Source organism: Strix uralensis, chromosome 18, assembly GCF_047716275.1.
Source record: "Strix uralensis isolate ZFMK-TIS-50842 chromosome 18, bStrUra1, whole genome shotgun sequence".
NCBI classification, from domain to species: Eukaryota; Metazoa; Chordata; class Aves; order Strigiformes; family Strigidae; genus Strix; species Strix uralensis.
Window position 1 is genome coordinate 11,543,289 of NC_133989.1, and position 24,550 is coordinate 11,567,838.

A 24,550-nucleotide genomic window follows, 5' to 3' on the forward strand; every position below is an offset into this window, starting at 1 on the left:
TTGGTTCCTTCATTAACAACTTTGCCTGGCCATGAGAATTTCCTTGAAAGCTCTCATTTCAGCCCCTTAACAACCTGAGGGTGCACCTGAACTACCATACCAGTATGCCCTCTGTGTCAGTCCTTCGTTCATGCCACAGTCACATCAGTTTGCACTTGGGCTCTAGTTTGTAGAGCATAAAATATTTTTTTAACAGGGAAGCAACACACGTGTGCCGGGATCCCATCTGCCAGGTATGGATGCACACTCTGCCAGATCTGGTTCTCAGCCCGCTCCAGCACTACAAAGCTACCCCGAGAGAACTTGTGGCCTTCCCCCTGTCCCACCTTTAGCATGCTAACCCTCAAACCAAAGATCCCTAAGGTGAAGCAGCCTTCCCAACTGCCCATTCCTTTGGGAATAAATAGGTACAGAGGGTGCGAGCTGAGGTCAAGAGTTTGTTAGGACTGTGCCTGCACACATGACCACTGGCATCATATGAAGTAACAAGGAGCACTGCTCGGAGTTGAAAAAAAATGAAGATCTGAAGACAGCATATGTCCAGGTAAGGGTAGGAACCAGTGGTGGAGTTTCCTGTAGCACATGACCCTCTGTGCTCAGGACAGTGATGTATCACTAATCCTCTAGTTCACCTCAAGCATCCAAGGATGCGAGGGAGGGATCTGCGCTGTGGGATGGGTTACTACCCTTCCTCATTATCCTCACTTCATCACACAGAGGAGCTGATGAAAGTCACCCCTGGTGCAGCCAGGGAGCCCAGCTCCAGTGAGTCTCCAGTCCAGCAGAGGTGGGCAGCAGAAGATGGAGAGGAACAAGAGCACAGGGGCTGGGTTGAATGTGCAAAGACTGGTCCATACCATGACAACATCTGCCAGCCAGGAGACAGTCTTGGTGGCACAAGGTGGCCAGAAGCACTCCAGTCCTCTCTAACCATCTAAACGGCATCTATATTTGTGTGCGTGTGGCCACGACCCCTCTACACCTTCCTTCCAGGCAAAACAGCCACCACAAAGATGCTTTCAAAGCCAGCTGTCTGTAATGTGGCTACAAACACTGCTAACCTGCCTGCTAACTTCCTCTGGCAGCAAGCACAACACACCATACTCCTCCTGGTTGTCATACCCCTCAACACCCTTCCCCCTCCACCAAAAAGTCACCATTTTCCCTCCTGGGGAAGTTCTGCTTTGACAGAACGGAGAGGACCCAGTCTGCCTACCTGGCCCAGGGACCACACACATTGTCCATCAAAGTCACACTTGCACACACAATCCTTCAAGCAAACTGATAGAACTCTTGGGCTTCTAGAAAGAGAAGAGAAAATTAAACTCGACCCTAATGTATTTTCCAACCTTGAGAACAAATTTATGTAACTTTACTGATGACATTTTCAAAGTGCACTATGTAGATCCACCTCCCTCACACAAACTTTCCGCGACTGTATCTCAAGAGAATTCATATGAAAGGAAATGCAGCCACAAAATCGTAATATGGTTCTGTTACCCATGACATAGAGCAGCCTGCTTCCTTTCGCACTTCAAATACCTCCTCTCAAAATGCTGACATTCTCCTGTCTCTGGAATGATGCAGAAAAATTGTGGGTATATGACACTCACTGAGAACGACAGGACAAATGGGCCCAGAGAGAAAAAAAGCACAATTGAAATGTACTTCCTGAAACCTCACTACAAGTGAGAGAAGCCGAAGAAAAATAAACCACGTGTTGAGCCACACATTTGTTCTGGGTGATGAATTCTCACACTCAAGGTGTGTCAGTTCCCTTCTCCATTTAAAAATTACAGTTGGCAGAGAAATAATATGAGCTGGCCACCATTGTTCCTAACCCAGTGTTCAACAGTGAACAGTTACCTAACTCTTGCATTGAAAATAAAAATAAACACCTGCCAGTTCCCAATACACAACACAAACATGCTGGAAGTGGAAGGGAGTGTCCAAATACAATGCACTTGGAGGGTGAGGGGAACCACATTTTTACATGACACATCAAGAAATGTGTAGATAATCTTGAGAAGGCCACACGCAGAGCCCTTTAGACAATTCTAGATCATAAATGCTACTGCCGTGGCCAGGAAAAGAGATTATTCAGCCAAGCTCAGCACAGTTCCTACAGGTAGATTTTAAAATTAATTTAGAGCAGGATTCTCAAGCACAAAAAACCTTAAGTAGCATTTTAAAAAATCTCAACTCCCAAAGTCTGTTCATTACACGGAGCTCTTTGGAAAAACAGACCTGCACACTGCGGGGGTAGAGGAAGAGGAGCGACTGGAAACTCTCATCCCACATTTTGAACAACTTAATGCCAGGTAATTCTGGAAAAGTATAATCTTGGCCTTACTGTCCCTTTAGCAAAGGCCACCTTAGCACAAACCCTACCTGCCTGACAAGAGGGAAACAGACGCCAGCAAAGATCAGTTCAGATAGCACTGCCCTCTGTACACTGGCTGGTAAAATATGGATCACCTAAACAAACAGCTTCATGTTTTAGGCAATGATTCCTGAGGAGGAAAAACAATACCATCCTATACAGATATTTCTTATGGAAAGAACCCCTGGCTACACAGGGCATTCTTTTTCCATACACCTGATAAAGAGGAGACCATGATAGTTGCATGTGATCTGGGTACATTCTCGGGGCATCTGCTACGTCCTGGGCATATTGCCACTTCTTCTTCCACCTGCTGCTCTTCACAACATGCAGGTGTCACGCACAGAGCAGTCAGCTGGTTAAAAAAGGACATTCTAACCAGGAGCCAGGCGAGCAGCACGTACTATGACACCCTAGAAAGCATGATCTCTGTGTTTCGACATCCTTTTCCCCTTTAACACATCTTTCCTTCACAGCTGTCTCTGATTTTCGTTTGAAGTAAAGAGGAAGAAAAGGAAAATTGAGAATGTCACTTAATTCTCCAACAATGTTTGCTTTCCAGATCTACTTTAAATCCTTCCCACAGAGCAGGAGTGTGGGGCGAGGCTCCCCATGGGGAGAACACCCTCTCCTCCAGGAGAAGGACACAGTCTCCAAAGCTGGAGCAGCCTGGAGAGGAGAGAGAGCCGAATTCAGGAGCGCAGACGAACAGACGTGACCATGCAACATGCTGTCACGAAGTCAGCCAGGAATTGAATTCACAAACTGGTCTGCAGCTGACTCGCAGCACAAATGTCTGTGCCACAGCACTTCACTGTGTCCACACTGGTACGCTGCCTGCCCAAGGCCGGACAGAGCCTCAGCTCACACATCTGACACGACTGGTGCCATGCTGATGCCTTCAATTATGGGGCAGCAACCAAGCAGGGAGGAGTCTCAAATTCAGAAGGAATTCAAGTCGGCATCTCCCAAAACACCAGCTCATATCTTGTGATCCCAAGGACTATTGGATAAATCAGAAATATTGTTGCTGATGACTTTGGCTGTGGAAAGACACCCAGCAATATACCAACAGTCCTACCTTACACTAGCTTGGAGTTTTAGTTGGCTATGACTAAAGAACCAAAATTTTTGCTGGCAAAGGAAAGTCAGTCCTACAAAGCTTGAACAGGAAAGAGGGAAGTGAAAATTAATATCTAAGCTGTGGCTTGCATGTCTCCGAGAGCTAAGCACAGTAGATTTCAGGAAAGGAAACCAATTTCTACCAAGAGTTAAGAGAGGAAGTGTTGAGTCTCGCAATTTATGCTCAGCAATGTGCTGGCAGCAGACAGCCCTGACAGGGCTGGGATTTTCCCGTGTTCATTTCTGCACTAAGGCTGGTAAGCTTCTGCAAAGATAAATTCTCCAAAGACCCAAGTCAGAACTCAGCAGCAGTGGCCCACAATCCTTTCTACGAGCAGCAGGTTCAGGAACAGGGAGAAAAATGTGTCAAACCTGCCTCAGCACATTGACATCCACAGGACGAGGAAGGGAAAACATGCAGCATAGGGAACTTCCCATATGGGGACATGGGAAAAACGTCATGAGAGAATGTCAGAGATCATAATCTGAGTTCCCATAGCCAGAATATTCCACACCCATGACTGACATGAGTCTACCACCTCCCATAAAAGCTGGGGTCCCCTTTTGTCCTCCTCCTCTCTTTTCCACGTGACAAGAGCTCTGTGGCAACTCCCCCGTCCACCGGAGCAGCCCGGGGGTGCCTCCTCTCCTTCTTCCAGCAGAGACCTTATCTCCAAAACGCTGGGTTGTCCTATGCGGCCTTGGGGATTTTAGTATTCATATAGTGACAATTCCCGTATCTGAAGCCAAGCAAGCAGGACAGCTTATTGAAGCCACTAAATGAGCTCCAGCAGCCAAGAGCAGAGCACAGAAGAGGTACGACTGAGCATGAGGGACTCTGGCACCTCGCCATTTCATGAAGCATAGAAAGAAACAATCACATATCAGAAAAAACCTCCCAAAAGAAGCCAAGCCCTACACATAGCCAGCCCTGTCATGGAAAGGTGCTGCCAGGGCATACCAGGGCTCAAAACAACATCTCGGTGCCCTATGGCCTAAAGCTAAAATGAGTACAGCTGGGCAGCAGCTACCAACAGTCTTGGCACCTACAGGCGTTGGCCTAGCGATGAAAGGAAATATCCCGTGACAATCATTTCTTGCATGTTCGGCATCTGTGTCTTTTTAGCAAGGGCCGCTCAGCCAAATTACTGAATGCACTGAAACAAACCCAGATCGGCACCGTGCAGACGGGGCAAGCCCAGAGCACACCAGCATGAGAACGAGCCGGGTGCTGGTCACCGGGCAGACAGCGCACGGCCATAACCCGCTGCTCCCGTATAATAAACCAAATATGTGCTGTGGGCTCCCGGGAGGCGCTTCCCCTCCGCAGGCCGCCCGGGCTGCGCTCCGGGTGCTGAAGGGCGGTACCTCAGCCCTTGCCCGCGGCCCGAGCGGTCCCGGCAAGGCACCGCCACCGGCCCCGTGAACCGGCGGGCTCAGCTCCCCGGGGCCGGGCGCTTACCTGCCTCGCAGCGGGGGCGGAAAGCAGCGGCACCCCCCGCCGTGGTGACCCCCGGCCGCGGGGCCCGGGCCCGCCATGTCGCGGCCAGCGCGGGGTCAAAGGGCTGGGGTCGGGGCCAGGGGTCAGCGCCGCGTCCTCCGCCGCGCCAGGGGGCGCTGCCGCGCGGCGGCCGCCACTTCCGGCGCGCGGTGGCGGGCGGGCGATGGCGGCGCAGTTCCGCAGCTACGTGTGGGACCCGGCGCTGATCGTGGCGCAGATGGTCTTGCTGCAGGCGGGCTACTACAGCTCGCTCGGGCTCTGGCTCGCCCTCCTCGGCACCCTGGGCAGGACCGGGCCCTCCCTCCACCAGGTCTTCAGCGACGAGGTGAGGGCGCGGGCCCGCCCGGGCCCCGGGGAGCCGCTGTGGGCACAGGCCCCTGGGGCGGGCGCGGGGGGCGGCTCTCTCGGGGGCTTCTCTGGGGGAGGCAGACCCCGCTCCCCGCGTCGGCATTGCCCCGCCGTAGGTAGCACCCCGGGATAGAGGCGGGCCTCCCCCACCCCATGTAGCTGCCCCCCAGTATTTACAGACCTGCCGTAGGTGCCCCCGGTGTGGAGGCAGGCCCCTCCCTTTGATAGGTGTTCCCCCGGTATAGACACAGCGCCTCGCTGTATAGGTGGTACACCCGTCTAGAGACAGACACCCTGTATAGGTACCTCCAGTATAAAAACAACTCCCCCCATAGAGGTAACCCCAGTATGGAGACACACACACGCTCCATGCCTCATTTAGATGGTACTCGTCAGTATAGGAACAAACCTGTCCCTTTTCTATAGGTACCCCCAGACAGAGAGACAGACCTCTTAGGACTGCCGTAACGGCTCAGGCCCCTCTCATAGATCATAATCAGCGCAGGGCTGTGCCGATGATAACGAGATTACGTGCTGGGGGCTGTGATTTGTGCCACGGTTTCCTACTAATAGTCCCATGTAGATTTTAGGCTTCTCAACCCCGCCGGGGAGGCTCTCCATGATGGCTTTCATCCTCAATGCGCTCACCTGGTAAGTTGGCAACTAGCTGGAGCACCTGTGTCTTGTTCTTTCTTAATATTAAACTTTAAGAGAATTCAGCATGACATACTGCCTCTCTTAAAAGATCTGCCAAAAGCGTTGTGCCTGATTGAGCATGTCTGCTGAGAGCAGTTGGGAACTGCTGACTCCTGACTTTCTAGAGCCTGGAGAAGTCATTTCACTTCACTGCCTCAGTTTCCCACCTGGGAATGAGATTTGCTTCTGTGAGAGATTTTACTGAAAGTTAGAATTAATGGATCTCAGCAAACACTGATCTATAAAGAGGAATGTATTTTTCCCCTGCCACTGGGCAAAGATTACTGGGGGAGATAGTTTAAAAATTCCTGCCTGGCTCTCTGCACTAAAAGCTCATTTCCCTGCTGTCATATAATTAAAAAGTTGTAAGCATGTAAGTCTTGCTGCAGCAGCCAGGAGAGGGGTCAGAAACATCCTTAAAACACTTTAAAAGTTTTAAAATAGCTAAACAATCAGCACTGACAGCTGCTGCTAGCTCTCACTGCATCTCCTTTGCCATAGGCATGGTGTGGTTTGTTTATTGATCTCTGTCTTTATTTTGCAGTGCTCTGGGCTTGCTGTACTTCATCCGCCGAGGAAAGCAGTGCCTGGATTTCACAGTCACGGTTCACTTCTTCCACCTTCTGGGCTGCTGGATTTATAACTCGCACTTTCCCTCGACCCTGACGTGGTGGCTGGTGCACATCGTGTGCACCGCGCTGATGGCTGCGATCGGGGAGTACCTCTGCATGAGGATAGAACTCAGAGAAATCCCCCTCAACTCTGCACCCAAATCCAACGTATAGACTCGCTCTGGTAACAACATGCTGCATTATGTCGTTGTTTCCAGCACAAGTGCATCTAATGCCTGAGAATCATCACTGAAGAAGCACAGCAGGTCTGTTTAGACTTTTTTTTTTGGACCTTGGTGACTGCATGAGTGTGAGCATCTCCTCTGGCATCAGCCAGCAACAGGGGAGGAGCAGATGTTTATTTTGTTAACACAAAGCATTTAATATGACTGTATGGCGAGTGTGCTCTTAAACTCTTCACTCATGAGACTGTTAAAAGCCAGGTAGCAAAACTTGATACGTGAGGAGCATCTGGAATTTAACAAATGTGAGAGTGCCCTGTATGGGTAACGCAGTAGTCAGCTCTTCTTGCAGGAGCTGGCACAGTGAGCAGTGGGGCTGGGAGCTGCTGCTACTGATCTGTAACTTGTTTGGGCTTTGGTTGGAAAAGGAAGTCAAGGAGGTGAATGGACAGAGAGAGAAAATAGTTGTACTTACCTGAATCACCAGCTGAGACCCTAAATAACCTGTAACGTTAGGTGGGTTTGTTTGCTGTTTCCATGTTTAATACATAGAGATGTCAGACAGCAGTTTGCTGAAGAAATCTTTTGTAATAATAAAAATGTTATGTTGCTGTGAGTGTGTTACGGTTCTCCTGGGAAGCTGAGTGCTTCAGGAAATACCATGAGTGTCTGTATCATGGCAACAGAAGGATACAGCCAGAGAACACGTGGCTGTAAGACGCCCACTGTCTATGGCACATAAAATTTCCTACAATAAATATTTCATACCTCTGCTCTGAAATGAAGGCATCAGTGAGTGCTGTCTTGGGAAGTCAGCCAGCATAAACCTCGCTTCAGGAGGAGCGTCAGCAGCCCAGGGTCTCCACAGGTTCAGCCCGAGGCTGGAGCTGTCCCGTGGAAGCCTGCAAAGGTGTCCTGGAGCCATGCTGCTCTTCCCACTTGTCCGGGTCTTCCTGTCAGGTTTCAGAAGTCTAGCAACAGATCTGGTCTGGTAGAGGTGATGTTTAATTAAGTGAGAGACTCCTGCTTATTTCTCAAAATAACAGGATGTGCCTTTGTTTAGAGGCACTTCAAATAAACATCACCCGTGGGCAGGCAGGGACAACACCTTACTGCTCAGGGGCCAAAGCCAGATGGTTCTTCAGATCCCACAGCCCAGGCAAGCAGACCTGCATTCTGCCTGGCTTCTGCTGAGAGATGGCCAGTTTGTGCGAGCCCAAACAAGGGCAAAGCCAGTTCTAAAGGCAGATTTTTGTCCTGTGCAGCATCTTGCTGCAGTAACTTTCCTTTGTATGTTAATATTTGTAAGTGTTGATTTGCATAAATTATTTGCTAATTCAGTTTGTTGAAAAGCAGTGGGATGATTTGAGATGCAAAAGTTGATAAAGTCCTTGAAGCTGCTCTTTTGACTTTTGTTACTAGGGGAGCTGTATTTCAGTTCCCACTCATATTCAGATACTATGGATTGGGGCAGGATGACATCCTGATGTTTTAAATACTTGGCAGGTCTGCCACAGAGGAGGATTGCTGGTTATGTTTAGCCAGAGCTTTATATTCTGAGATTTTGCCAGGACCTCTTCCTGACGAAAAACCCCTTTAAGCAGTTTTAAACAGCAGCAGTCTTTCAGAGGGAAGAGTTTACACAAGTTTTTTTCTGGGCAGGAGCCAACACTTGCTGGAGGGCCACCCAGAGGTCACTTCCGAGGGCTTCCCCCGCAACTCTGCTGTGCAGTCAGCAAGACAATTCATCCCTTCTCAAAATCTCCTTGTTTCTCATATAATAAAGATACTTGCCTTTCTTCCAGTCACCTTCAGCCTAGATATAAACTGGTCTTCCAGCAGGTGCCAGTATCTCCTTCGGAAAAGAGCAGCCAGTGTGCTGCGACTGGGATCAGGGGCACAGCAGAAGGCACACTGCCTCGGGGCTGACAAACACCGGCTTGGTGTCAGTCGGATTTTAAGACTTTCAGGGTCATTTTGTCCTCTCCTGCTTTTTGTTGCTATTACTGAGAAAGAACATCCCAATCCTGCACAGGGAAAGTTTGCAGGCTTAATTCAAGGCTTAACAGCACACCGAAGCACAGTGTGAACTCCTGTGTTCTTCAGGGGTGGTCTTAAGGAAAATGTGAGCTAGAAGACTAATTACAGTGAATGTGAGAGAGCAGAGGGAAAGCCACATTCATCCCATTTCTTAAAGGAGAATGGGCAGCTAATCCCAGTGTTGCTGTGAGACTGTATTAAAGAGGTGCTATCTTTGTTCCCCCTGTAAGAACAGAGATGAACACTTTGGGTCGAGGAACACTTACCTCCTTATTTTCTGAATACATGAGACATGCTGCAGCTGCTTCAGCAGCCTCCCTTGCTGAGCAGGGTGAAGTCCGAGTACAGCTTCGTATCCAGAGACACTCAGAGCAGGACCACAAGAAAACTCCTTGGCAAATGTGGATTTAACACACTGTGTGGGACATCCAACGAGCTGCCCTCTATCACTATGAAGCGTGCTGTAGGATTAGAAATTCTTTCTGAAAGTCTGCTGACTTTGCCTTTGAGGACTGAATCTGTATATTAATTTTTTCTTTTTTAAAGGAAATCTACTGTAATTGTCCTAGTCGTAGGGGAAGTTCTGCTAAAAATGAAATTGATTGATTGAGGAGGGAACCTCTGAAACTCATCACTCCCATACTGTGGGACCTAATTTTCACTCACATGCGTTCAGTCATATTTAGGAGCACCTTTGGCTTTAAAAAAAAATCTGCTGCTTCATACTGGAATGACGGCAGATGGTCTTCGTTTCTTAATGAATCTTTGGGTTTTGTGTTGCAGTAGAGTTGAGGGATTTGCTTCCAGGGAAGATATGCCTCAACACCTGCTCTTCTTAGAGACCGTGGTAGTACACCAATGGTTTTGCAAAAAGAAGAATTCTTGGAGATCTCTGCTGATACTTTTGCATTCCCCTTCCCCAGAGCTGTTTAAAAGTAGGAAATTTTAACAGAAATTTTAACAGAGGGGAAGATGCTAAATCCAAAAAGAAGCTAAGGGTTGTGGGACTTTGGGTGATTGTGCTTATTTGTTTTCCTAAAGGCATTGAACACTCATTCTAAATAAAGAGCAGGTACAGGATTTGGATCCAAAAGACTCTGGCCTTGGTGGTACACAATACCCACCTGCTTCATCTTTCCCCAGCTACAAACCACAGGCAGGAGAAGAGATAACAGGGAGGGGAAGCAGGATCAAACAGCGTATGCTGCTGTTGGAGCAGAATCAGAAGAAAAACCAAAGCAGCTGAGTGCTTCGCTCCAGGTTCTGCAGTGCTCTGGTTTGCCCTTTCTCCACTACTACTCTTAAGGCTTTGTGCCTGAGATGCCGAGTCTGTGAGTAGCAACTCTGTTGTCTGTAGAAAGCCTAGGTGCCTCACACTGAAGTGCTGTCTGAACACCAGCTGCTCCTCCCTGACTTATTTCTTGGAATTTGTCTCAATTTATTTGTTCCCTCCTGCTGCTGCAGGAGCAGAGTGTTAGGTGATAGGGAAGGTAGGAGGAAGAATGTGTGAATGCCAAAGGAGAGCAGCGTGACCCATCATTAAAAAGCCCAACACCACTGTTGGTAAAAAGATCCTTTGCTGTAGGAGAAGCTTGCCCACGTGCCTGTAATGCATCCAGTGGGATCTCTGGGGCTAGCAGGGCCCCAGATCCCCTCCTCACAGTGTAAAGCACATTTTCAGGTTTGGGGACACCGTTTCAGAACCTCCCGATCCATTTACGGCTGGTGGTATCTACTGCTGTGCCTACCCCCACGGCAGGCAGCGCTCAGACCATCACTGCAAGGTCCTTGTTCAGTATTTCTCAGCACCATGAGGAGCCGTGAGCTTCCCCAGCTCCGCACCCGGCTGTCCTTTGCTGTTAGCAGTTGCCTGCCCCTACTGAAGACAAAGCAAGTGCCCTGATAAGGGGCGAACAAGCTGTGGAAACAGCCAAAGTGATCTGTGACAGATCTAGGAAAGTTGGGCTGAAATACCTCATTAGTTGAAGACGGAAATTTCAGATCTGAAGAATGACAGCTGAGTCCCATTATTAGAACATGGAGTTTACCACCATGTCCGACTGTTGAGCCCTAGTTTAGAGTATGATGAAGACCAGCTCCTTTCCCATTCCAGAGTGGCAGCGCCGCATGGGGAATGCACTGGAAGTGGAAGAAAGTCCCGTCAGGACTGACTGTGCTTCCCCTCATCGAGGAGCTGCCCCGCGACCCTCCTGGGAAACAGGTCACAAACCCATGCTGGGTCACCACAGCTCCTATGGCCCTGGCCGGCCAGGCAGGGCACAGAGCTTCATTAGCACCCTTAAAACACAGAATTGCATCATACTGCCCAGAAATACTGGTGAGTTTTTCTAACATACCCAGAAATCACTTGCAAGCACCTCTCTATTGCTAACACTTTCATGCTTGTACTGAAGCTGCAGAAGTAACAATGCTCTGAGCCACAAAGGGGACAAGAAGAGACTGTGCTATCAAACAGGAGGTGGGACAAATAATTTCTACCATGCTGTAGGCTCTACAACAAACTTTAATACTCTGGATTACACACTGCCACCCACAGAGCTGCTTACAGGTACCTTTGGAGAAAGCTTTAAAGCGTAAGAGTTGCTATAAATCCTTTTTGTCATGCTAGCTCAACAGTCCCTCTTTCCCTAAATATTTTTGCCCTCTATTTCCTTAGGAAAGGGATTTACACATAACACAGGAGTTACTCAGGATCCAGATGTGTGCAAGAGGTCATGCACCTGTGGTTATTCTTCAGCAGGGGTTTCACCATGTCATTAAAGAAAAAAGGCCAGTACAGGGCAGTAAGGTCTCCTTTCTGCCTTCGACAGGACATACACCATCCCCTGCCCCTTGTTTTCAGTGCCCAAATCAAAAATCTGGAGAGCTGATCTGGTGGAAAGAGTCAGCAAAGGAGATTTCCTTCCAGTAGCCATAGAAGAGTGCAAAGGAATCCAGCATTCATGACCAATTTATCATTTTTCCCCAAATCCTCTGCCCTGTATCTACAAGTTCCCAATTCTGCAGTCAGCCAGATCTGTGCCTGTGCCTTGAGGCAGAAGGGGATGGGTGTTACTCCACATTACAGAGAAACAGCAAAACGCAGAAGATGCTGCTGAGCTCTTCCATGTCTCATAGGCAGAGGATGGAGCCAAGTGTTCACTGAGCACCCCACAGTGTATTCCTCAAAGGTTTGGAAAAATTATCAGATGTCACAACACATGCAGCCACCACCTTTGTTGTGATACTTACAGAGCTGCAGTTTCTAAGTTCAGCCAAGTGACGATGAGGGGGATGCCAAGGATGGAAACGTTGGGAACATGGATCCAGGCAAAGCTTTGGGCCGTGCTGGGGCTGCAGAGGTCGAACAAGCTGCCTTGAAATTTGATTTTTCGAGACTCCCTTCTCAGCATCTCCCAGACGGCCGCTGCTTCCTTCTGGCACTCCCAGAGCGCTGTCAGGGCACACGTGTGGAATTCATCCCAGTACCTGCAGCCAGGGGAGACACCGCATGTCAGACCCTTCGCACAGCACCAAGGAGCTGGGCAGAGCCCTGCTGCCCCGAGCCTGCCCTCTGAGCAGCAGCAACCTCAGCGTTTTGTCACCCCCTCCATTGTCTATCAGAGCATCTTGGCTAAAACTCCAAACAAACATCAAAACACACTGAAATTATTTCATGCTTTTTTTTTTTTTTCCCCCCCTTTCTCTGGAAGTCAATAAAATCCATTATTTTCCATCAACAACTGTTTCCCTTCAGCACCGAGCACCCTGAGTGTCTAAACTAGACTGCAAACAAAGGCCCAGCACATTTCATTCATAGCTTTCTCCAAGCTGAGTCAAGGGCAAAATGCGAGCACAAAGCAAGGGGAAGGACAACGGCTCCTGCAGACCATCGCAGCTTTATAATTAAGGTATGGGCAGGGGCAGGAGGAGTTATTCTCTGTGTTCTCATTAGACACTTCTCCACGTATCTGCTGGATATTGCCCTGCGTGAGTAGAAGCCATTCAGTGGAAAGAGGCTCTTGGGGAGCACCAGGGAAAAACAACAAGACGGGCAAAAGTAACCCCCAGTCCTGCGGGAACAAACCAGGAGCTGCTCGCTGAAGACCCCTTGGCTGCCTCCCCTGGGGATGGCAACGTGGATTTTTTTTTTTTCAGATCCAGAGCTAGAACCAGGCAGGGAAAAACGGCAGAAACACGGCTGAAAAAAGCAGTGCCCGAGAAGACTCTCCTGGGAGGGCTGTGGTGAACACCACCCCACCAGTCTGGTATGCTGGGGCCAGCACCACGCAGGATGGCCCCACACTGCATTTATCCAGAGCAGTATCCAGCCTGCCAAGGCTTTGTCTCCTCCCTGAGCTCCCTCCTTGCCTCTGGTGAAGGAGTGCGGTGGCTCTGAAGAAGCTGGGTGGGTGCCCACAGGTGTCAAGCTGGGCAGGGTGGGGTGGGCTCCAGCTCTCCAAGGACCAGGACAGCAGGTACCAGGCTGGGCCACGTTCCCCACCCAGCATAGGGAGGATGAGAATGGACATCCCTGTCTGATTCTTTTTTTCACTGCTGAGTACCTGAGGATAGTAGGGCATTAGACTCCATATCAACCTCCCCAAAGGCTCCTGTAGGTGCTGTGATGGGGAGGGCACCCACAGCCTGGCAGGTTGCTGCACGCACACTAGTCCCGACACACCTGAATTCACAGGCGAGGTCTCTGTTTTGTAGGTACAAACCCACAAAATAAAACAGCAGGAGCCTGAAAGTCTCAGCAAATGCCATGAGCCATCCTCTCCTCTGGAAGTGGCTCCTCTCCAAAACAAAATCTTCCCCAAGGGACAGATAAGTCTGTGTCACACTTGCCATTAACCTTCCCCCCATGACTTCTTTCAAAGAGAGCTTCTTTTACCTGAAAAGAGCTTCACAAAAGCATTTCATATGGCAGCTCTTTGGAGCAATGCATGTCCTGGCACCAATGCTGGGGCAAGGCAGGGACCAGCTGTGGGCAGCACCCCACTGGGTCCTATCTGGCTCCCCGGCCTCTGGCAGCCCACAGCACCCCGAGGCAGCACCCTCCTGCCCTCCCCTCCACCCCAGCTTTGCTGTCCCACATTAACTGGGGCTGGGCACCACCTCCAGGCCATAGTTTACCTGCAAACCCAGGACCGCCAAGAGGACAGGAGCAATCACTCTGCCACCTCCCCCATCCCACCAGGACACCAGGGACATGTGCCACCCCTCGGGAAGGAGATGCAGCCTGGCTGGCTGAGCAGGGACCCTGCACGTGGGAAAGGGGCAGCTTGGTTTTGTCCAAGTGCCCTGTGCTGGAGATGACACCTTGTGCAGTCAGGCAGATCCCAGCACTCTACTTAGTTTTCCTACCGGGGCTTACGTCAGAACGCCAGCTGTGAGGGAGTTCATTAAACCGAGTCATTGTGGCAGAATAAATGTCCCCAGATAATGAGAAAAGCTGGTGCCAACGCAGGTAACCTCCCACGCTCGCTCCTGAGCTGCAGCAGCACCAGAAGGCAGCTCTGCCAGGTGAGAGTTAAACCTGGCCCATGTCTTCAGGCAAAGGATGGCTGGGGGAAGGCAGAGGGGGATGACAGCTCCTGCCTGGTTCTGCTTTCAGCCGGGATGGCAATTCCCAATGTTTCACCCTTCACAGCCTCCATCTGCTCAGCCAGGCAGGTTGCCATCAAGCGACTTGCCCACGCCGGCTCTGGGGCAGCACCGCGCATACTGAGCCAAGACACCACCAGCCCCATGCCGGCTCCCAGCTCTGCGTCTGTCCCTCACCCACGCTCCCAGAGAGGGGACTACAGCACCAGGAAAGTAGACAGCAGTGGAGGAAGTTGAGGGTTAAAGGCCAGTAATGCAGAAATATTTCCTGGCAGGAAGCTGAGGCCTCATCAATCTCTTCCTCCAGCCATGGCAAGCCCGGCTAGCTGTGCACTGGGACCAGCAGCAGAAGCTGGCGTGGGCCAGAAGGTGCAGAGCCCCAGCCCCACAGGCAGGGAAGATCCCAGGACCTGTCCGGTGATGCCTGGTTAGTGCCCCAGAGCCTGTCAAAAAGCCTCAACTCACACATTTCATGGGAGCTTCAGCAAAGGAATCACTCCTCCAGCAGTCAACCACAGCATGTGCTGGGTTGCATGCTTGGTGGTTTTCTAATACCAAGAAGCCACATTTTAGAAAAAAAAAAGTATATATTGCAGCCCAAACCAGGGCAGCTCCCATTTCAACCCAGCCTTCAGCCATGTCCCAGAGAGGATGTTTGTCCTGAGCTAGGCTGTCCTGTGGAGAAGGGGGAATAAAGAATAGGTCACAGCAACCTCCCATCGGCATGTTTGCTGGCAGGGGAATGCATGGAAGAAATAAATGAATTTTTAAAAAGTAGCGGGTAGTTACTTTTCCATTCTCCTCAAGCAAGAGTTTTGTTGAAGCATTTTCTGCTTCTAACAACCACCAAAGTTAGATATTTCAGCTGGGGCAGGCAGGAGGGCTGGGGACCCTCCACTTGCCTCGGTGGCAACACCAGCCCCTCATCCCGGCTTGCTGAGAGCCCGACCTGCCTCCGCTGACTGCCCTGTCCCAGCTGTCCCCTGCCCTGCCATGGCCCCATCCATTGCCGGCCAGCACCTCGGAGCATGCTGGCACCTCAGAGCCGGTCCCAGAGCCTGCACCCCATTGCTAAGGGCGATGCCTTCCCCTCCCAGCCCACGGTGGTTCTCAGCAGCTTGGAAAGCCTGACCCGCAGGGCACTCAGCCCTCCACCTTGCCCTGGCAGGTTTCCACGACCCCAAGGCACGTTGGTTTTCCTTTAATTGCTGTCTACAGTTCTTTAGAACTCCTTTCCACTTCCCACAACTCACTGCCAGGGACACAGAGCAGTCTCCATCTCTCTCTCAAATATTTTATTTCCACCTTTCACTTGCCCTCCCCACCTTGCTGCTTCTGCTTGTCTACTTTTTAAGCAGACCTTTCCCCAAACCTGCCCAACACCACCCCTCGTTACCCAACTCTTTTCCCATGATTTCTCTTCTGCTAAAGGCAATGGCCACCCAACACCGCCCTCCTGCGACACTTGCTACAAACTCACGAAAATCAGGGGTGGGGTAAATTCAAGCCAGAAGGACGAAGGGTCTCAGAGGGAGAAGATGGGTCTTGGTGGCAGAAGGCTTGCTTTGGGCAGCTGAATCTGACTCAAGGCTGGGTGCAGCCTGCTCTCTGCAGCACTGGAGCCTGGAGCAGCCCAGCCACGTGCGAGTCGCTGCCTGAAACCTGGGTGTCCAGGGGAGCCTTTCCCGGGGGGCAGAGGGGTTGGGTCCCACCAGCCCCACTCCTCCCAGCTGCAGGTGTGCAGGGGGTCGCAGGACAAGTCCTGGGGGTGGGAGCTATTGTCAAGGGCTGGGAATACAAACTCCAGCCGGAGCCAAGCTGCAGATGGATGGATGGATGGATGGATGGATCTCAGTGGGTCTGCCTGAAATCGGAGCGAAGTGGGGAGCATGTGTGTGTGTGCGCACACCGGTGGGATCCAGGAGCGCAGGAGAAGAGTTCAGAGAGCAGCACCCAGCACAGGGGCAATGCCAAAAAGCCCCACTGGCTGTGCACCACTGTTAACCCCCCCCAACCCTCCCTCCTCCGGGGACAGGCCCCACGGGATGGGACATGCAGGGGGTCCTGATGTGGGGCCATACTCACCCACAGACTCGGGGCAACCCCTGCAGCTCGATGCCATCCGCCTCCTCGTACGTGGCCATGTTTTCCCCCAGCTTGAGGACGCAGTCCGAGAAGCCTTGGTAAATGTCAGTGCAGGCAGTGCCCGATGCCAGCAGCCCGGCCAGGTGCCCTGCCAGCCACCGAGGGGGTCGGTGTGAGCACCACGACCTTTGGGGATGGAGCCCACCACCCAGGCACGGCGAGCTCCCCCTTCCACGCAGGACGCACACAAACCACACACCATCTCTCGCCCGTGCTCAGCTCTGCCTGCGTTTGCAGAGAGCCTGAAAGAGCCGCTCTGCCAGGGCAGGGAGCCGATGCGGGGGCAGTTGGGGCGCCCCGCACGCAGCAGCAGCACCCCCGGCGCGGGGCGGAGGGCAGGGACAGGCGGGGGGGGGGGGCGGGCATGGCCAGCTCAGCACCGGCAGCCAGGAGCCACCAGGAAGAGACACACGGCACCGACTTGGGGAGGAGGGAGGGGACCCCGCATCACCTCCCGCCTGGACACCCCAGACGCCACGTGGGAAGCCGCCCCTCCCCAGCCCGGGCACCCCAAAAAACCCGACCCCCCCGCCCCGGGCAGCCTTACCCATGGCGAGGAGCAGCACGGCCGCGCCCCGCCGCTGCCCCATCCCGCCGCCGGCTCCGCGGCTCCGCCCCAGCTCCAGCTCCAGCTCCAGCCCCGCTGCCCGTCCCGCTGCCCGTCCCGCTGCCCGTACCCCCATGGCCGGCAGCGCTCCCCGCCCGCCTCCGCGGGGAGGGCGCCCGGCCCCGGCCGCCGCTAATGAGCAGCTTTGGCCGCGGCTGATGAAGGAGGGGCTGGGCCGTGGCTAACGAGCGCCCGGGGGCAGCCCCGAGCCCGCACCCCGCACCCCCGGCCCCATCGCGCCCCGCAGCCCCTTGGCCCCTCGACCCCCGGAGCTCGCAGCGTGGCATCCCCCCGGGACTCCCTGCCAGCACCCAGGGCTCCCCACCCGCTGCACCCCACATCCAGGGACCCTGCACCCCCCGCACCCACAGCACCCTGTCACCAGCACCCTCCCCCCCGCAGGCCGCGCTGCCCACTCCGCGCGTCACCCCCCGAGTGGGGCCGGGCCGGGCCGGGGCCTGCAGCAGGAATGCGCTTTGCCTCGGGTTGAGTCTCCTGCAACGCCCAGGGGAAAGCAAAGCAGGACGTGAAGCAAAGCCCCGAGTGTGTGCAACTTCAAAGCTGCAAACATGGGCACCGACAGCTACAAAACCTCCCCTCATCCTGGCACCAGCCATCCCCAAGGCTCTCATGGCACTCAGGGAACGAGTTGGGATTTTACATCTCTACGGCTAGATCCTGGCTCTTGCCCCACAAGTCCTTTTTCTTTTCCTCGAGCATGAACGGAAGCAGAGGGTTTCCTGGCTGCTTTGATGTCATCACTACTGGCCTTGCCCACATCAGAACTCACTCTTTGCTGGTGACAGCTTTGCTCTTGGGGACACCACTCTCCAGCAGCCCATGAACCCCGCTGGTGCCCAGTGCCGTGAGCGCCGTCAGTGGGACCCGCTCTGTGCACAGGTACCCCCTGCCCCCGGGGCGGCCGTGCCAGCACCCCCAGCCGCCTCCAGCCCCGGGAACCCAGAGCAAGTGGAAAGCACAACCCTGCCAACGCCGCCTGTACCCAAAGCAAACGCAAAGAGAGCTTGGGGCTGAAAAATATAAAGAAATCTATTTACAAAACAACAGCTAACAAAATAAACTACATAACATATATACATCTTTCCTTCAGTCCCAACAGCGTGAAAAACATAAAGAAATCTATTTACAAAACAACAGAGAACAAAACAAACGACATAACTTATATACAGATTTCCTTCAGCCCCGCCAGCGTGTCCATGTGCCCTGCAAGAAAAGGAAGCGGCACGGTCAATTCAGGTAGACTGCTGATGGTCATGGTATTTGCCACAGCCCTGGGACACGCTGGGGAGAGCAGGACTCTGCCACCAGCGCTAAGCCCCGGCTGGGCTTAGGGTTAGACTTGGGCTGCCTGGCCCTAAGGAATCGCTCACTTCCCAAAGCGGATGGGAGCTCAGGGCAGCGCGGTGGTGGCAGTTCTGCCACCAGGACGAGGGGACCGAGCACTGTGTCCCTGCAGCGGGGCCCACCCACAGCAGTCCCATCCCCAGATTGGCAGCAGGCAGCCCACCCTCACTGCGGGCAGGGAATGGGGAGCACGTGCCTGTGTTGCTGCTGGCGGGTCGATCTCCATTTCCACCTCCCTGTCCATCTCCTCCTCAACCTCCATCTGCTCTTCCCCCTGTTCCTCCACCTCCATCTCCTCTGCCGCTTCCCTGCTGCTGCCTGGTGTTCCTGCAGCCTCCAGCACAAGGTTCCACACCCTAAGTCAAAAGCCAAGCAGAAAAGTCCATTGGTGGTGCCCCGGCCAGCCGAGTGCAGCTGTGGGACAGGGGGCTCGGCACCCCTGCCCCCTCTCGCCGCTCAGGGAGAGCCATGGGGCGCTGGGGCGGTGGGCACGTCCCCAGCAGGAGCTGGCTGGAGGCTGGGTGGCTCCTTGGCCACTGGCACCCACCGGTCCAGATGGATCAGGACCTGCAGCTGGTGGACCTTGTGCTTCTGCTGCTTCAGCAGCTTGGGAAGCGGCAAGGGCTTGACGATCTGCGGGAGGAGAGAGGACAGGGGTGAGCGGCCTTGCTCCCTGCCCCTGCCCCTGCCGGGGCACCAGGAACAGACCCCAGCCCCACCACGCACAGACCCCATTCCCGTGCCTCTCTCGGCACCCAAAAGCTCCTTACCCTGTGCAGGGAGCTCTTGCTCTCTGTGCTGCTCTGCGGGCAGGGCTCAGCTCTCATGATGTAGCCTGGAAAGGGGCAGAGGAGGCACCGGCTCAGGCTCTGGGCAGAGCCCAGCTGGGCCTGGTGAGCATCCCTCCGGCACAAGCCCTGGACTCCCCCGAGGATGTGTCCCCCCAGGCAGGGATGCTCGATTTCAGCAGGGGATGAGCGGCCCAGAAGGGCTTCTCCCAGCCCGGGGCCTTGCAGGGTTGGCTGCAGAGTGTGAGCCAAGCTCCCGGCCCCCCGAGCTCCCCAGAGAGGGGTCCCCACCCCGCACCATCCCTGCACTGCTTGCTCCAGCCTGCCCGGGCAGTGACAGGTTGCTCACCTCTGTGGAGAGCGCCCGCAGCTCTGGCAGCACAAGTGTCCTCTCTTTCTTCAGGTGCCACCGAGATGGCAGCACCTGGGCAGGGACTGAGGGGCTGGGAGCAGGGGACAAGGGCTGGGTTGTTCCTGTGAGGAGTGGGTATCAGGGGTCAAGATCTGGGCTGGGAGCAGGGCAGAGGGGCTGCTGGCAGGGCAGAGGGTTGCTTGGTCTGTGCCCGTTGCCAGGCACCGGAACCCACAGCTGGTACACGGGCCGTGACATCCCACGGTTCTAATCACATCAGAGCTGCAGTGCCAGCTGTGCAGGGGGGGTGAGAACACCTTAAGGGGCTGCAACTTCACGGGGTACATGGGGGAATTTTTACGTTAGCCCTCGAGATGAATTAGACACACTTCTGTGCTGAAATATAGAAGTGAATGGCCGAAACACAGAACTGACTGAACAGTGCGTTGGGCGCAGTCCTGCCGCCATCAGTGGTCCTTCAAGGAGTCTGCAGAGCTGCGTCACGAGCAGATCCCTTGTACCCACTTGCCCCAGCACCCGTCCCTGAGCGGTTGCATGGCGGGGCCTCAGCCCGGCCGTGGGTCCATCCCCCAGCCCAGCTCTGCTGCCCGAAGGTGGCCCCTGAGCGCTCCCAGCCCAGGATGGCTGCAGGACTAAGCTGGGGCTGTTTCTGCTTCTCATCCCCAAGGGAAACCCCACTCCCTCGCAGGCAGTCCTGCTCTTTCTGCCACCCTGCTGCCAGCCAGCTCTCGTGCTTTGAGCCCAGAGGGCAACTGAGCGCCACGCAGCAACTGAGCGCCACGCAGCCCTTCGCTCGCCTCTTCCCTGCAGCGCTGGGAAGGAGAAAATCAGTCAAAAGGCTCAAGAATCGAGAGAAGGACAGAGAGGGGTGGCTCGCCCGTTATGGTCATGGGCAAAAGACGGACCCGTTAGAGGAAGAAAAGAAAACACCATCACTTTAATTCAAACACTAACAAAACCAACACGTGACAGACAGAGTGGGACAGTGAGAAGCGTTACCACAGCTCGAAAACACCTCCCCCCTGCCCTCCCTTCTTCCCGGGCCCAGTTTTGTTCCTGATGTCTCTACCTCCTCGTGGCAGGTGCACCCGCCCGATGAAAATCGGGCTTCTTGGCTGCTGAAATGTAGCGGCTATTGATTTCCTTTCCCTGCACCCTTGTTCTCAGGGCTTGATGGTACCTGGGGCCCTGGGCCCACAAGAGCCGGTATGGACCAGAGATCAGATCCGGCCTGGGCGTAAATGGAGTCCCCGGGGCAGCCATTTTGAGCTAGTCCCCCCCGGAGCAGCACGCTGCCGTCAAGGACTCTCCCCTTGGGCCGGGACGCCGCCCAGGGAAACTCCTTGGGGTTCCTGTGGGTCGGGACGCTGCCCTGAGAAGTTCCTCGAGGTTGGGAGCCCTCATTTGTTAGGGGAGTGACAGAGCGGTTTGGGCTGTCGTCAAACCCGAGGGAGCGGTGATGGTTTTGTTCTCCTCTCACGGACACTGGAATCAACAAGCTGTTGAATGTTTGCGGGGTGCTAGTTAATTGTGCTGATAACACATTTTTAACTTTTGGCTGTTGTTTGTGTATTGGAGAGCCTCTGCAACACTCCTCTGCCCAGCGGCCTGCGGGGGGGCAGGGAACGGGGGGTTCTCGGCCGGGGCGCCGCTCTCTCCTCCCGGGGCGGGAAGCACTGCCCTGCTCCCCGAGGCGTCCCTCTCACGGGAGACAGTCCTCCAGGAACTCTCTGCGCCGTGAGTCCTCCCCACGGGATACATTCTTCTGGAGATGCAGGGACGTGGGTCACCCCTGGTGCTGCAGTCCTGCCAGCGCCGAACCGCGGGGGCGGGGCTGCTTCTTCCCACAGGGTCCCGGGGCTCCTCCACAGGCCGCAGACGGATCTCTGCTGCTGCAGGGACCCCCCTGGGTGGCCGCGGGGCGGCCCTGCCCTCTTGCCCTCCGTGCCTGGTCACTGCTCGGTCACAGGTTCCCACTGCTGAGCAGTTCCCATCTGCATTTCCCCTTCAGGGATCAGCCTGGGAGGCTGACACAGCCCCAGGCTCAGCTGGGAGTGGGCTTCCCCCTCGTGAGCCCAGCACCCAGCCCTGCAGTCCCGAGGGGGCAGCTTCGGGCACCCCCCTGTGCCTGGCCGGGCCCAGGGAAGGGGGCAGGGGACAGCCCAGGACACCGGGGTGGGCAGAGGGCACCTGCCAGCCCGCCCCCCACTCCCCACCGCCTCATCTTGACGGCCGTGCAGATGCACCGAGCGGCTCCCAGCTGCACAGGGGCCAGAGCATAGGGCCAGCTCCGGGGGTCGAGGACCATCTCCTTCGTTCTGGCATTGGCCCACGAGCAGCCGGCGAGCCGACCCGAGCACTGCCCGTGTCCTCCAGCATGGATGCGGCCATGGGGGCGGAATTCAGCCCTGTCTGGCCTCTGGATGCAGGAAGGCGGTCGGACATGGCTGCGCTGCCACGTGCTCCAGCTGGGCACGTCACGCCACGGGGTGAGCCCCTGCGAGACCCCGCGCCCAGCGCGCACCGACGGCTGCCGAGGGAAGGACACGGTGTGCTGCCGTCAGCACGCGGCGAGCACGGCCTGGGTGAAGCGTGAGCTAAAAAAGCTCGGGGGGGTTGAACTCACACATCCCCCTGTGCGTGTGCGGGCGCACTTGCTGCACGCAGCAGCGTCCCTCCCTCCCCGATGGCATTTTCCTACTGGACACCACCCACTCTGCACCAGAACGGAGAGCAGATGCCCCCGTGCAACCCTCCTGCCTCCAAAAGCCCTTTAGACACCCCTTTCTATCTCAGCCCGCTTCGTAGCCGAGCTAGTCAAGGGGAAGCAAGCAAGAGATCGCAGGACTTCAGTAACCTTCTCCTATCCCACCCAGACTTGGCTCCTGCCATTTTTGTACCTCCTGGCAGGAATGCTTTGGAGGAGGCAAGTGGCAGCCCATGAACCCCGCTGGTGCCCAGTGCCGTGAGCGCCGTCAGTGGGACCCGCTCTGTGCACAGGTACCCCCTGCCCCCGGGGCGGCCGTGCCAGCACCCCCAGCCGCCTCCAGCCCCGGGAACCCAGAGCAAGTGGAAAGCACAACCCTGCCAACGCCGCCTGTACCCAAAGCAAACGCAAAGAGAGCTTGGGGCTGAAAAATATAAAGAAATCTATTTACAAAACAACAGCTAACAAAATAAACTACATAACATATATACATCTTTCCTTCAGTCCCAACAGCGTGAAAAACATAAAGAAATCTATTTACAAAACAACAGAGAACAAAACAAACGACATAACTTATATACAGATTTCCTTCAGCCCCGCCAGCGTGTCCATGTGCCCTGCAAGAAAAGGAAGCGGCACGGTCAATTCAGGTAGACTGCTGATGGTCATGGTATTTGCCACAGCCCTGGGACACGCTGGGGAGAGCAGGACTCTGCCACCAGCGCTAAGCCCCGGCTGGGCTTAGGGTTAGACTTGGGCTGCCTGGCCCTAAGGAATCGCTCACTTCCCAAAGCGGATGGGAGCTCAGGGCAGCGCGGTGGTGGCAGTTCTGCCACCAGGACGAGGGGACCGAGCACTGTGTCCCTGCAGCGGGGCCCACCCACAGCAGTCCCATCCCCAGATTGGCAGCAGGCAGCCCACCCTCACTGCGGGCAGGGAATGGGGAGCACGTGCCTGTGTTGCTGCTGGCGGGTCGATCTCCATTTCCACCTCCCTGTCCATCTCCTCCTCAACCTCCATCTGCTCTTCCCCCTGTTCCTCCACCTCCATCTCCTCTGCCGCTTCCCTGCTGCTGCCTGGTGTTCCTGCAGCCTCCAGCACAAGGTTCCACACCCTAAGTCAAAAGCCAAGCAGAAAAGTCCATTGGTGGTGCCCCGGCCAGCCGAGTGCAGCTGTGGGACAGGGGGCTCGGCACCCCTGCCCCCTCTCGCCGCTCAGGGAGAGCCATGGGGCGCTGGGGCGGTGGGCACGTCCCCAGCAGGAGCTGGCTGGAGGCTGGGTGGCTCCTTGGCCACTGGCACCCACCGGTCCAGATGGATCAGGACCTGCAGCTGGTGGACCTTGTGCTTCTGCTGCTTCAGCAGCTTGGGAAGCGGCAAGGGCTTGACGATCTGCGGGAGGAGAGAGGACAGGGGTGAGCGGCCTTGCTCCCTGCCCCTGCCCCTGCCGGGGCACCAGGAACAGACCCCAGCCCCACCACGCACAGACCCCATTCCCGTGCCTCTCTCGGCACCCAAAAGCTCCTTACCCTGTGCAGGGAGCTCTTGCTCTCTGTGCTGCTCTGCGGGCAGGGCTCAGCTCTCATGATGTAGCCTGGAAAGGGGCAGAGGAGGCACCGGCTCAGGCTCTGGGCAGAGCCCAGCTGGGCCTGGTGAGCATCCCTCCGGCACAAGCCCTGGACTCCCCCGAGGATGTGTCCCCCCAGGCAGGGATGCTCGATTTCAGCAGGGGATGAGCGGCCCAGAAGGGCTTCTCCCAGCCCGGGGCCTTGCAGGGTTGGCTGCAGAGTGTGAGCCAAGCTCCCGGCCCCCCGAGCTCCCCAGAGAGGGGTCCCCACCCCGCACCATCCCTGCACTGCTTGCTCCAGCCTGCCCGGGCAGTGACAGGTTGCTCACCTCTGTGGAGAGCGCCCGCAGCTCTGGCAGCACAAGTGTCCTCTCTTTCTTCAGGTGCCACCGAGATGGCAGCACCTGGGCAGGGACTGAGGGGCTGGGAGCAGGGGACAAGGGCTGGGTTGTTCCTGTGAGGAGTGGGTATCAGGGGTCAAGATCTGGGCTGGGAGCAGGGCAGAG

General features: G+C 55.0%; 2 protein-coding genes and 1 long non-coding RNA gene across 3 annotated transcripts; 2 read left to right on the forward strand and 1 right to left on the reverse strand.

Moving 5' to 3' along the window:
• Window positions 1-193: 193 nt before the first annotated feature.
• LOC141951674 (uncharacterized) lies at window positions 194-979 on the forward strand. The gene is made up of 2 exons (XR_012631423.1): window positions 194-544; window positions 718-979. It is a non-coding gene; the product is annotated as an uncharacterized LOC141951674 (long non-coding RNA).
• A 4,179-nt stretch (window positions 980-5,158) lies between these two features.
• SYS1 (SYS1 golgi trafficking protein) lies at window positions 5,159-7,624 on the forward strand. Its single transcript, XM_074888330.1, has 3 exons — window positions 5,159-5,331; window positions 5,938-6,005; window positions 6,595-7,624. The coding sequence occupies exons 1-3, from the start codon at window positions 5,170-5,172 to the stop codon at window positions 6,833-6,835; spliced, it is 471 nt and encodes a 156-aa protein (XP_074744431.1). The 5' UTR covers window positions 5,159-5,169; the 3' UTR covers window positions 6,836-7,624.
• A 3,763-nt stretch (window positions 7,625-11,387) lies between these two features.
• On the reverse strand, window positions 11,388-17,288 carry LOC141951729 (neuritin-like). Its single transcript, XM_074888331.1, has 3 exons — window positions 17,186-17,288; window positions 16,579-16,726; window positions 11,388-12,372 (listed from the first exon to the last, which is right to left on the reverse strand). Exons 1-3 carry the CDS (start codon window positions 17,226-17,228, stop codon window positions 12,132-12,134), a joined length of 432 nt encoding a protein of 143 aa, XP_074744432.1. The 5' UTR covers window positions 17,229-17,288; the 3' UTR covers window positions 11,388-12,131.
• Window positions 17,289-24,550: the final 7,262 nt, after the last annotated feature.